This window comes from Podarcis erhardii (genome assembly GCF_964252035.2).
Source record: "Podarcis erhardii genome assembly, chromosome: 16".
Lineage (NCBI taxonomy): Eukaryota > Metazoa > Chordata > Lepidosauria > Squamata > Lacertidae > Podarcis > Podarcis erhardii.
This window is the reverse complement of record NC_138514.1, coordinates 35505051-35518100: the sequence shown is the minus strand read 5'-3', so window position 1 is coordinate 35518100 and position 13050 is coordinate 35505051. Positions and strand designations below refer to the sequence as shown.

General features: G+C 45.0%; 1 protein-coding gene across 1 annotated transcript in view; it reads right to left on the bottom strand.

Annotated features, from left to right (window-relative positions):
• Nucleotides 1–8410: 8410 nt before the first annotated feature.
• The window catches only part of LOC309331766 (LHFPL tetraspan subfamily member 7 protein-like), an 86389-nt gene continuing 81749 nt past the window's right edge, over nucleotides 8411–13050 (bottom strand). Inside the window, exon 3 of the mRNA XM_081844277.1 lies at nucleotides 8411–11895. Within this exon, the coding sequence (XP_081700403.1) occupies nucleotides 11669–11895 (227 nt within the window). The 3' untranslated portion in view covers nucleotides 8411–11668. The remainder of the gene's footprint in view (nucleotides 11896–13050) is intronic.

Here is a 13050-nt window from a genome sequence, read left to right as displayed (position 1 = left end):
TGGTGCCCTCCAGATGTCCCTGACATCAGCATGGCCAGCCGCCAGGGTTGATGGGTGTTGGTGCCCATATCTGAAGGGCATCACGTTGGTTATCCCTGATGGAGCACATCCTCTCCCAAAGCTATGGAGGCTAGACAGTGACTGATCACTGCCCTATTTGCCTAATGCATTCTAAAAGGCAGCTCTCTGCAATATAAAACAGTGCTTACCTATTTTAGCCAAGATGCAGCAACAAATAAAAGCCCAGCAGATAGGTTCTAAATAGGGAGAGCCTTAGGTGGTATCATTTAAGGAAATGCAATGGAGCCTTGCAGAGGGGCTACATGGCCTCAGTTTAAAAAAACCCAAATATTTTCAGTGGATATTTACTTATTTGATTCAGATGATTTATATACAGTTCCATCCTTTGCCCAAGCCACAGGGTGGTTTTCAACAAACCAAATGGGGAGAGGACCCATTGGAATATTATGCAATTCTTAAGCAACAAATCAGGGAGCTTGGCTGGAGTCTGGAGTGTTGCTAGGTGCTTAAAAGGAAATGAGGCACACCTTCATGTGACATAAACGCGCATAAAATTTGCACCTGTTGATTTATATGGTGAATGGCTAGGATCTCATAAGTATTTTGCAGTGTGCCCTGTCACCCTGTATGGTTTTTTTAAAAAGGCCTTTTAAAAAGGGTATGGTTATGGAGCTCAGTTCAGAAAGTCTGAGGCTCTGGCTGCCTGCTCCACCCCCTAACAACTCCCCTGCTTGGAGTCTAAAGATCACACTCATCAAGTTTGTCTACTTTGCATGCACACCATATATTTTTAAACACACAGCTTCCGCCAAAGGATCCTTGGAACTGTAGCTTACCCCTCACAGAGCTACAGTTCTCAGCACCCTTAAGAAACTACAGTCCTCATGATTCTTAAGGGGAAGCTGTGTGCTTTAAATTTGTGGTGTGTACACAACCAGAGACTCAGGAAGGTAAACACCTCATTAAAAAGGAAGAGGGATAAAATCTCGTAAAGCTGCTGAAAGCTGAAAGAACCTTAAAAGCACATTTAAGATATAGTGTAATCTTCTTGCTGGCATCCATCTGGGCACCTCCGGGGGTGAAGTTAAACCACTGTAACAGCACCTAAGTGACCTCTCTGGGTCACAAGCCTGGGCAGTGTGTTGGGTCCTGGGCTGCCCAGATGGCAAAGTCGCCTTTCAGCCTTACTGATGTGGTCCAAGGAAAGCAGAACAATAGTTATCATCTACATCTAACTTTACCACTAAAGCCGATCTTACTTTTAGAGGCTGAAATGTCAGAGGCACTCAGGGAGCTGAGGACTGCTGAGAATGCGAAAGTGTTCTCTCTCGGAGGCTCAGGTGTGTGCCTGCGCGCGTTACTAAGGAATATCACAAAGGGCTGCCAAGGGAATATCAGCACCCAATGGAATAAAATGCAGAATGACAAGGAAACTTCTTTGCATCTCCCTTTTTCTTTTTCTCAACTGCACAATTTGGTCTCCTAAACGCCAGTTACTGACGATAATGGAATTCAAGAAAACTTTCCCGCACTTGCAACGTTTATGGCCATTTCATTCAGAGTAACTGTAGCAGAAACAAAGAACTGATTTTGCTACTGTCTCAAATGGATTAGAAGTAATAACAGAATCGATACTAATTCAAAACTATTGCCCTTTTGCATTTTCAGTGCCGTTGTTCTAAGAAATTACTCTGAGTAGGCATCTTTTAAAAAGATCCAAAATCTATTTCATGCTAAGAAAACAAAATGCTTTAAAAATTGACTTTGAGTACTAATCAGAGTAAGTTATTTAAGAGTCAAATCTTCAGCTGCCTGGAACGTTTGGTGGAAACCTACCTCAATGCGTGCAATTCTTTTAAGATTTGTTTTAAACGCTAGTGACTGTGTTAGATGATATTAAAGGCTTTATTAAAACAAAAGCAAATGAGCCACATGGACTTGCATGGATCTGAGAAGTGGCCTGGGATAGGGCTGCTTTCCTATCTGCTGGAGAAAAGAAAAGGCATGAAGACCCTGTTTTGTTTTTCCTCCTTGCAGAGAAAAATAATGCTTGGGAGTGCCTGACTAATATGAATACAGAGCACTTGAGGAAATCAAAATGGGGTCTCATAAAGCTAGCTATTCAGTGAGAAGGGCCCAGGGCATGTATCAGCACTGGTGGGCTTTGCTGGAACACAGGCAGATGCCCTGGGATTCCAGCTGTTGGTTCCAGGTTTGCATGTTCCCCATGACAGAGCTGGAGTCATTACCTGGCATGCACATGTTCTGCATATCAGTTCCTCATTGCACAGGCTTGAGGGTTTTTGTGCTCACAGAACTACAGTTCCCAGGATTCTTGGGGGAAAACGATGTTAATCTTTAAAGATGCAATTGTCAGATTCCTTAGTTTCTGGCTGTGTACACACTGCACATTTAAAGCACACAGCCTCTCCCAAAGAATCCTGGGAACTGTAGTTTATTAAGGGTAATGGGAACTGTAGCTCTGCGAGGGGTGGACTGGGAAGCCAGTGCCTTTATAAAGAGTGCAAGCCCGCACTGTACCAAGACAGTCATGTCCCACCTGCCACGGAGGCTTCCATAAATGCTCCATTGCCATTTTCTCCCATCCCATCCATTCCTCCTCGTTTAACTGAGCATGCAAGGTTTTGCAGAAATGAAAGCAACCCCTACTGACAGCATGTATCGCTTTATTATAATAATACAGTGTTGGCAAATCAGAAAATTTCACATTTCAAATCATTGGAAGCATTTTTATTCCACAAGTCAAATACAGCCAGGGGGTGTGGGGTGAGTGGGAAGGTAATAGTCTAAAAAAAGGAGGCACCTGGACAAAAATACAAGGAACCACAGTAATGGAAAATACAGCTTTTAGTTACACATAAAAATTATATTTTTATATTTTTAATATATTTATATACATATTTAGAATCAAACTTGAACTTGAACCAGTATTTAAAAAAAAAGGAAAAGGAAATTGGGAAGCTATTATGCACAATTTAATTTACAAACTGTAAATGTACTTGTTTGTAATTTCTCAGCACTAGTGTAAGTATTGATATTTATTTTTCCAAGGGCAACTTTACAGTGATATATCCTTGTCTGTTTTGGATTCAGTCAATGAATGATTGCATTTGTATGTTACAACAAACCACATCACAATAAACCATGGTTTATGGAGAAAAGTCTAGCCTCCATGAACTCCCTTTTCATCTTCCTCCAAGTGTGACCACAAGGAGGAGCTCAGAAGTGTTCAACTTTCACTTCTAATTAACCACAGCTTGCCATGCGATCCAATCTTAACTATGGTTTGTTTCAAACAAGCCAACTTCAAACCATCCTTTATGAAGCTGGCTTGTTTAAACAAACCATCATTAATATCCATCTTCCTTGTGGCTTCACCAACAGGGAGAGAGGCTAGGATTGTTCTTGAAGTGATAAACGATAGTCTATTGAGATGGTCTAATGCAGCCATTGTAATTATGCGCAGCTTTGCACTATGAATCTCTGAGGGTGCCTTGTCTCAACCAAACTACAAGGGCCAAACCACACCTCCATATTTCTCAGTGTACTTGCCTATTATTGCTGTTTCAGACTAAGGTGCTGCCTTTAGGCAGAACGCGATTAACCCGTGCCATAAAACAAGTTAACTAGAATCAGGCTACAACTTGTATGTCTAAACAAGCCATCAACGGGATGAGCGGCCAATGTCAAGGTCTGGCAAAGCCAACTGAAAACGCCACACACCTCGGCAGAGACAGCTCATGTCTCAAAGCAGAGCCGTTAAACTTAGAAGAGTGTTCCCCAAATTTCTGACAGCTGCAGACATACCGTAGTTGTTAAAATCAGAGGCAGGCTGCATTTTTATACCTGGAAAGGTTTGCCTTCAAGAATTACCCACGGTCTCGGAAGCACACGCTCACCTGTATTTCTGTGTGATTCATTAAGACTTGATTCTAAGCTTTGGAAGGGGCTATCAGAATCGCAGCCTCCCATTGCTTCTCTCCTACGCGTCTGCACTTCCCAGGGGAAATGTGTGTCATCTGAATTTCCTGTAGGAGTTGGATCACCCCTGATGTAACGCCGGAGGAACAGAGAAAGCTGCCTGCTACCAAGTCAGACCAGCAGCGGATCCAGCTCAGTGTTGTCTGCACTGTTTGGCAGCGTCTTTCCGGGGATTTCAGAGGGCGGAGAGGGGGTATTCCAAATCCTACCTGCAGGCTACCTCCTGCAAGCAACTTAGATGCTCCAACACAGAGCTATGCCCCTTTGCTCCAGTGCATTGCGGGAAATGTAAAAGGACAGCTGTACCTGTGCTATACCAGGAGAGATCCATGCCACCTGGGTCTTCGTTGGGGGTGCTGGAAAAGGAGGCACAGAGTAAGCACAACTGGAGGGTGCTGCTGGGGTCCTGGCACTTGGCCAAAGATGCTGGGTGCTGGGGCAAAGGTACAACAGGGAGCCTCCTCTGACGGAGAGCCACTTGTGCTGCATCTTTTGTCGTTGCTGAATGCTCCAAATTGCTCCTGCCGTGGAAATGTTACAAACGTACTGTATTTTTTGCTCTATAAGACGCACCCGACCATAAGACGCACCTAGTTTTTAGAGGAGGAAAACAAGAAAAAAAAATTCTGAATCAAATTTTGTTGAAGAGGTTTTGCGCGGCTATCCCTAAAGCCAGAACAGCAAGAGGGATTGCTGTGCAGCTCTCCCTCTTGCTGTTCTGGCTTCAGCGATAGCCGCGCAGCCTGCATTCGCTCCATAAGACACGCACACATTTCCCCTTACTTTTTAGGAGGGAAAAAGTGTGTCTTATAGAGCAAAACATACGGTACCTCGCAGCAGCAGTGGGCTGGTACAAGGTGGGAATGCCTTCAGAGACATGATCCGCAAAGAATCATGTGGTTTGGTCCCAAAAGATGTGTTTCCTTTACTAAGGTTTCTCACAGCTGGTTTCTCGCTGCACGCCACTTGCGAAAGGCTGACGCAGTCATTGCTGCTTTGTGTGACTCTGAATGGCCTTTGGATATTTGGGAGGAAACAGGAAACAAGCAGGCTAAAGGGCTGGTGTTTCCTGCCTCCCCATCCCCTCTGCTGGCAAATCCCACATTTTTCTGACCCCCTAGTCTTTCATGGGGACTTTCACAAGAGCAACTGGTTAGAAGCAAAGATTCCCTTTTCTCTTGACTGAAGAAGCCTGTCTGGAAAGCAACCTCTGCATCCAAGCTGATGTTTCTGCAGCAAGAAGACTGTACCAGTTAACATAGTTCATCTTTTTACAAGTGTAATGAAGGGTTTGTTTTTTTAAAAAAAAAGAATATTATCCACCAGTTTCCCCCCCACTTGAAATGCCACATTTTTCAGGACTAATCTCTCCAGCTGAAAAATGGCTATTCCCTGTGTTTCAAGTTGCATTAACTAACTACTTTTAAGTAGCATTTAAAATGATACAAAAAACGGAAGCATTGTTCAATTCTTTTCTGATATACATTTCAAGGGGGGAGGGCAGAAGGACGACGTTTGACATCATTAACTATGCTGGGGCTCTAGAAACCAGTTTTTAAATATGAAATTGTGTTTTGGCTACAGGAAAATTTGTACAGATCTTTTTTTAAAAAACGACAAAACAAAAAGACAAAACCCACACTAAAAGAGTCGGCAGAGGGTACAAAAAAACCCTACTTGGGGCTCAATTTAAGGTCCAGTTTCTGCAAAAAGGACACACACACACCTTGTGCATCCCGGCAAGTCGCTTTCCTAGTGAAACGCTTCAGCAAACAGTTGTAAACATGACACAAAACTGATGTTTTGGAAAAAACAAGCAAACCACACAGAGAAATACAATTTTCACGACATTGTACAACATTTTCACCGGCTGATGAACGTTTTGATTCGATGGTCAATACTGATCCCATTCTGTACACTCGTCCTATTGTTAAAAGGCACAGGTTGGTTAAGAAAGGAAAGGAAAGATGGAAACTTTCCACTTTTCACCCTCCCTCTGTCTCTCACGATAGAGGTTAAGAATTTCATTTCTACCTCTTAGTTGCTTCTTCTATACTCCTTACCTCATTAAACATTTACGAGAAAATGTCCAAACTGCTATGTCTAGAGAATCAGGCAGAACTACAAAAAAAATAAAATAAAATAAAAAAAATTGGATGCCTGTGTGAAATCTAGAAACTGTGGGCTATCTCTTAAGTGGTCCTCCTAGTGCTGTTGCTCAAGGCAGGAGGTGTCTCATGATGAAGGGGGGCAGTTTTTGCCAATTTGCCCCTCCACGTGCAGACCCCAGCCTCCTCCCCCCCCGAAAGGCAGTGCTTTTTTCTGGAAGTACTCAAAGGTACGCAGTACCGACACCTCTTTTTTTTCCTAGAAGAAAAGCACAAATGAAATGTGTGGCACTTACTGTAATAATTTCATGGTGAGTACCAGCACCGCTTTTTTTTCCTAGTAGAAAAGCACTGCAGATGGGGATAAGAAAATCAGCCAGTTTTGGTTTCTGATTTTTCCAATATTCAGTTCTCTTCTCCAACTTTCCACATCAGTCGGGGGGGGGGGGGATCGGAATGGGGACTCTCTCCAGCATTCTAATGCAAATTTCCCCCCAATATACACCTTTTTATATGACATATATTTGCATTTTTTCACAGCGTTTTTTCACAACATAATGCTGTTTTGCATGTCTTTCGACCCATACACGCATTTTGATGCACACTCTGCCCTGGTATACACGTTTTGTACACGATATTGGCTGGAAATGGCAAAATTCAGAGAAGTGTCAGTCCTGAAGGATTTGTTGCGTTTCAGCTTGTGTATCAATTTGGTAATTTCAAATTAGGTTGCTTTGTTCTTTAAATGAGAACTGATGCCAATGTCTGCCCCATCCTTCCTCCAACCCCCTGGAAGTGATTTTCAAAAAAAAAAAAAAAAATAACTTTTCTCCTCCAGCAGACACCTCCTGCTGAACCAGTCCTCTAGGAAGACCCTCTGCTTTGGGCATAAGAACCTTGCATAAAGGACATGCAAGCAGAACTTCCCAAATTCCCACCACAATGAAAAAAACCCATTGTGGAAGCCAACTCACTCCATTTCAGACACCTCCGCCATCTTCTCCCCTGGATGAAGCTCAGAGGAAACCTCTGTTTCCCATTTGCAGAAGAAGCTTTAATTTGCAGTGCCAAAATGTTGGCCTGTCATGAAAATCACTTCTGCCCTGCTTAGTACACAGGGCTGATTGGCCAGCCCTTGTGGCAATCACAAAGCCGCTTCAACTCTTATTGGAGCAAGACTGAGTGCAGTAGAGGGGTGGGCCCTCACCTCTTCTCAGAGAATATATATATTTGGAAATTACTCCTCAAAGCGGAAGCCCCTTTCCATGCCCAAGGCTCTCTGTGAGCATAGGTACATAGGAATCGGCTTTATTCATCTTATTTTTACCTTTATACCTCACCTTTCCTTCAAGGAGCTCAACAAGGTGGCAAACATCATTCTCCTCCTCCCTGTTTAATCCCCACAACCCTGTGAGGTAGATTGGACCGAGAGTAAGTGACTGGACCGAGGTCACCCAGGGGGCATAGCTGTCAACTTACAGATTTGAAAATAAAGGGCCAGCAGCCTCAAGCCTCAAGCGGTGGTTCCCACAGTGAGCAACCCAGCAAAGGGGATGCAGCAAGGAAAGCCACTGTCACCTCTCTGCTGGGAAGCGCTGAGCAAAGGCGAAGTCCCTAGGCAACGCGGCCGATTTGATCAGCACAAGGCATGCAAGCTCCACCCCCCAGTCATTCTTAGACTCCTTATTGGGTGAGCAACGCAGCCAAGCAACACAGCTGGAGCCTCCCTCCTCCCTGGCCGGCAGAGAGGGAGGGAGGGAGAGGAGCTGCATCAATAAGGGACAGCATCAATAAGGGACAGCAGCGGGACACAGCACTGGGATAAGGGACTTTCCCGCCAAATAAGGGACGGTTGACAGCTATGCCAGGGGGATTCATGGCTGAGTGGGGATTTGAACCCTGGCTACCCAGATCCTAGCCCAACCCTCTAACCACTACACCACAGTGGCTGTCAGCGAAACTAATGGGTCCTCCTAGCTCAATACACAGCAGGTGGGGAATTTAATCTCTGCCTGAGGGACACTGGAGAGCTCATGCCAGCTGTGGCTGTGGACACAGACAAGAAGTGGGTGGGACAACAGATGCAGCTCTGATCTTTGCATTGTAGGCTACCATCCCAGTTACATAAAGGAAAAGGGACCCCTGAACATTAGGTCCAGTTGTGTCCGACTCTGGGGTTGCGGCGCTCATCTCGCTTTACTGGCCGAGGGAGCCGGCATGCAACTTCCGGGTCATGTGGCCAGCATGACTAAGCCGCTTCTGGCGAACCTTCCCGCCGGAGCGGTACCTATTTATCTACTTGCACTGGCGTGCTTTCGAACTGCTAGGTTGGCAGGAGCAGGGACCGAGCAACGGGAGCTCACCCCATCGTGGGGATTCGAACCGCCGACCTTCTGATCGGCAAGTCCTAGGCTCTGTGGTTTAACCCACAGCACCACCCACGTCCCCCCAGTTGCATAACCTTCAGCTATTTCGACACCCACTCACACAAAAAAGCCAGCAAGCAGGTTTTCCGCTACTAGTCTACTTTGACTGACCTTGGCTCCCCAAGGAGTCTTTCCCTAGCCCTGCCTAGAGATTCCAATGAGGACTGAACCTGGGACGTTCTGCATTTTCCTCCCTCTGTCACTTGGCCACAGAATCAGGGCAATTTGCAAACCTCAAAAAGGACGACTGATCATTGTTCAGCTGAGCCACAGGTCCCTGATCACATCTCATAATCTTGGAAGCAAACTAAACAGCACTGCAGAGCACATGAGCTCTGGACCTGGACCCGAGAAGGATACGGACAACCATGTATATGATAATGTACATCAATAAGCAAACGACAACAACAAAGAGAGGGTCACGGTTGTTTAGTTAAATGCTCCAGCTTCCAGGGCCATCAAGGAAAGTGGAAGTCCATATGTTAACACCAGTCTTACAGCAGTCTCTGCTTTGGTCTAAACCAGGGGTTGTCAACCTTGTCCCTAACACCCACTAATGGGCGTTTCAGGATTCTAGGTGGGCGGTAAGAGGTTCTACAGCACAAGCTGAATTCTCCTTCCATTGAGCACTGCTGGGCGGTAAGGAAATTTCATCACCAAGAAAGATGAATTAGTGGGCGGTAGGTATAAAAAGGTTGACTACCCCTGGTCTAAACAGTCAACTGCCAAACCCTAACCAGTTCCATTGCTGAGAAACCTTCGGATCTGAATGATAAAAGCCAGAATTGGTTTGATTTTAATGAAATGAAGCTGAGATCTGATTCGGGACCCAAATCATTTCGTAAGGTTTAAGGCAAATTGTGCGTTTTGTTACAGCAGCTGGCCGTGGCAAAACGAAACCAGAGCAGATGCCACGCCTGCAGCGAGAATCTTCCCCACATCAGATCCAGTTCTGTTCAGATGGGAGAGAGCCAGCTCTGCTAATGCCAAATCGTATCTTATAAGCCACAGAAATGGCCCCGCTCAGCATCCTTACCTGAACAGGAAGCTCTAGCCAGACGTCAGCAGTCACGGACTCAGGGTCAACATCTCAGAGCGACATGATTCTCAAGATGGAAACAGAACTCATTCCTCTCTCTCTCTCCCCCCCCCCTGACTACCACCCTTGCAATCTGTAGATAGGACTTCTGGCTTCAGTACGTGTATTTTCAGATAAGTGGCTTAACTCCTTTAATCCTTACATGCGTACACATAGTAAGATACAGGCCAGACAGACTCAACTGACTGCGAACCTATGAATTACTCTCCCTGCATCCTGGTATGCACGAGGGTCAGGCCTGAGGCCAAGTTCTTATTAAAATAAATAAAAATAAAGGTTAACAGTTATTGCTTAAGAAAATCGAAAAAGTCAGCCTGCATTATTTGACTTTTTTGTGTGTGGCTCAAATTACGGCATGCAACTCTGTGTTAAAACCACAGCTTGGTTAAATCAATCAGCGAGTTTAAAGCAGTGGTACCCAAATTAAGTGGTCACTCTAAGTTCCTTAAACTCATCCTCAGTGCCCTTTACGTTATATAAAAGGGTATAGGGTTTGCATGACCCACTGAGGAGGAGAATAACACAATAAAACTCAAAATAATAACAACTAATTGCACATTTATTCGAAATCCAATTAAAACAATGACTATCAGATTTGAAAGGCTGGAATCACTGGATCACCGGTTTTGTTGAACTAAATTAAACTAGATTCAACAAAACTGTTACACATCCAGCAAAAAATTATATATCCAGCACCCCCCATGCCTCTTAGCAACCCCCTAAGTAATTCCATTGACCCCCCCCATAGGGCAGTATCACCCAATTTGGGAACCACTGGTTTAAAGGGACAGCCTCTGCCTTTCATGTGTATGTTGTTCCAGTGGAAGTTCAGCAGGAAGAGAAAGAATGAGCGACCACACACAGCTAATTCTCAGAAACACTAATATTTATGGCCAACTCCCTGGCAAAGACACAGAGACCAATTAAGCAATTATACGGGGCTATGCATCAGGTACAGATACTATAGGCACAATGCCATTTGCTTTAAAAAAAGAGGATTTTTGAATTGCGTTCTTAATATTTACTATAGTTAGCAATGTAATAGGAGCTCTGCTGCATCAGATCAACTATCTTGACTTGATACCACTGATAGATCTACCATTCTCTGTGGAACTGACTAACCACCTTTTAAACCAATCCAAGTTAGCAGTTATCACAGTTAATGATGAGATATTCAGGAGCCGCCACAGCAAAGGCTCTTAAAAATAATTTCATCGTGAAGATACGCAAGGGGGAGCCCTCTAAGCCAGGCTGAGAATCTTGCCCTGCTCTTCCTGAAATATGAGCCACATGTTTCTAGGCACAGAAAACACCTCTTTAACCTAGAAAAAAAAAAGTTTTAACAGCCGATTCAGAGAGTTACACTTTTGATCTTAGAAAAAGGTGTCTCTGTACATTTTCAGGACTGGCATGCACTGATCCGGCCACAGAGGGCGAGGGAGAGACACGTTTTTTCTCAACAGCACACAAATTTTGCCACAACTCAACTCATTTCCAAGGAATGCCCCCCCACTCAAAAAATTGCCATTTATTATATTACGTTACAAAATAGCACAGATCAGGCTGGAAAAAACCAAAAAGCAGGTTCAAAAAAGTCCAGATATTTAAGAAACAAGATATAAAAAGTGGATTGAGGCTTTAAAAAAGGTTTTTGAGACACACACACACACACACACACACACAAAGAAACTGGGAGGTAGACAGAGATTTTTGAGGATAAAAAACAGGATTTTTTGAGGCATTTAGCCATTATAAATGTCCAAGGCGACCCAACCACTGCTGAGCACCCATTATGTAGATCCAGAACGTCCATTTCTCATGTGTATGGAAGACTCATCAGTGCACTTTGGGTCTTTTGTAGTCATTCAAGTGCTTCTTGCTGTCATTTCTACTGTCCCGCCCCCCCCCGCCCATTCATTTCTTGGCAATGAGGCTGAACGGAAGTGCCCTACTATTTCTTCTGTCCGCCAGTTTCAGGTGGGAACAGCCGGATGTTCGATACTGGGAAAGTACTATAAAATTGTGGGTATCGGAGTGGGGGAGGCGTGCTCTTTCGGGGCGTATTTTGCAAAGAAGGGCAGAAAGACAGAGAGCATGACACCCACGATTGCCAGCATGTAGCCCCATCCGATCTGGCAGTCGCCAGCGTAGTAGATGCTTGAATTTTCGCAGTACCTCTGCACGGCAGTGGAACCGAGGCCGAAGGGGTAGACAAGGAGCCCAAATACCATGATGAACACTAGCAGGAGAGAAGGCAGAAAAGGAGAAGATGGTATTAGTATATATATAGTAATACACACACACACACCCTTCTAGTGTTGTGCCAAAATTTTCACTTGTGTTTCTGCACCCAATTTTTAGCAATTCTGTGCAATCTACCCTTGACAACAGTGTTCTGCTATCTACAGAAATGCCTTTACGTTTTTTTGTTTGGCAGAGTGGGAATATTAGAATTAGATCTGTCCAAACATCAAATAAGCTAATAAGCGGCTGTCAGCTTTAATGCCCACCTCGAGCAAGTAGGAAAATAAACCCATTAAGCTCCCATTGCATGAACCGCGGCTTTCTCCTGTCACCGAGCCCCAGAACACTCAATAAACCGTTGTTGGTGGCGAAAGCCACGTTTTCAGACACGGTTACTAATGACCGCTTAATAGTGCTGTTCGTCAGCAGAGTCACACGCCAGGGGAGTCCACAAAATTAACAGGGATCCCTTAACAGGGATCTTGTTAAGAGCAGCTGCATGGACCACTCATTGCTCAACTTAAGTTTCAGAACGACGCTGAAAGGAGAAAAAGCTTCCGAATGTAACTATCAGCTGCTATGACTGGCCCTCTGATTGTGACTGCTAACATACAAAAGCAAATTTTGCATCCTTTGCTTTGCCCATTGCCAGCACAAGGCCCTCAGAAGTTCCCCCAGCCCTGTTGCAGGCTCAATTTGTACTGTAGAATCAAAGGGAAGGACATTTTTCACCTCTCTCTCATAATAGTAAACGTACAGGGACCCCTGACCTTTAGGTCCAGTTGTGTCCGACTCTGGGGTTGCGGTGCTCATCTCGCTTTACTGGCCGAGGGAGCCGGTGTACAACTTCCGGGTCATGTGGCCAGCATGACTAAGCCGCTTCTGGCGAACCAGAACAGCGCACGGAAATGCCGTTGACCTTCCTGCCAGACTGGTACCTATTGATCTACTTGCACTTTGACGTGCTTTTGAACTGCTAGGTGGGCAGGAGCAGGGACCAAGCAACGGGAGCTCACCCCGTCGCGGGGATTTGAACCGCCAACCTTCTGATTGGCAAGCCCTAGGCTCAGTGGTTTAACCCACAGCACCACCCGCGTCCCCTCTCTCTCATAATACTAGATGCTAAATTGGGGGGTGGAGCAAAACTGCT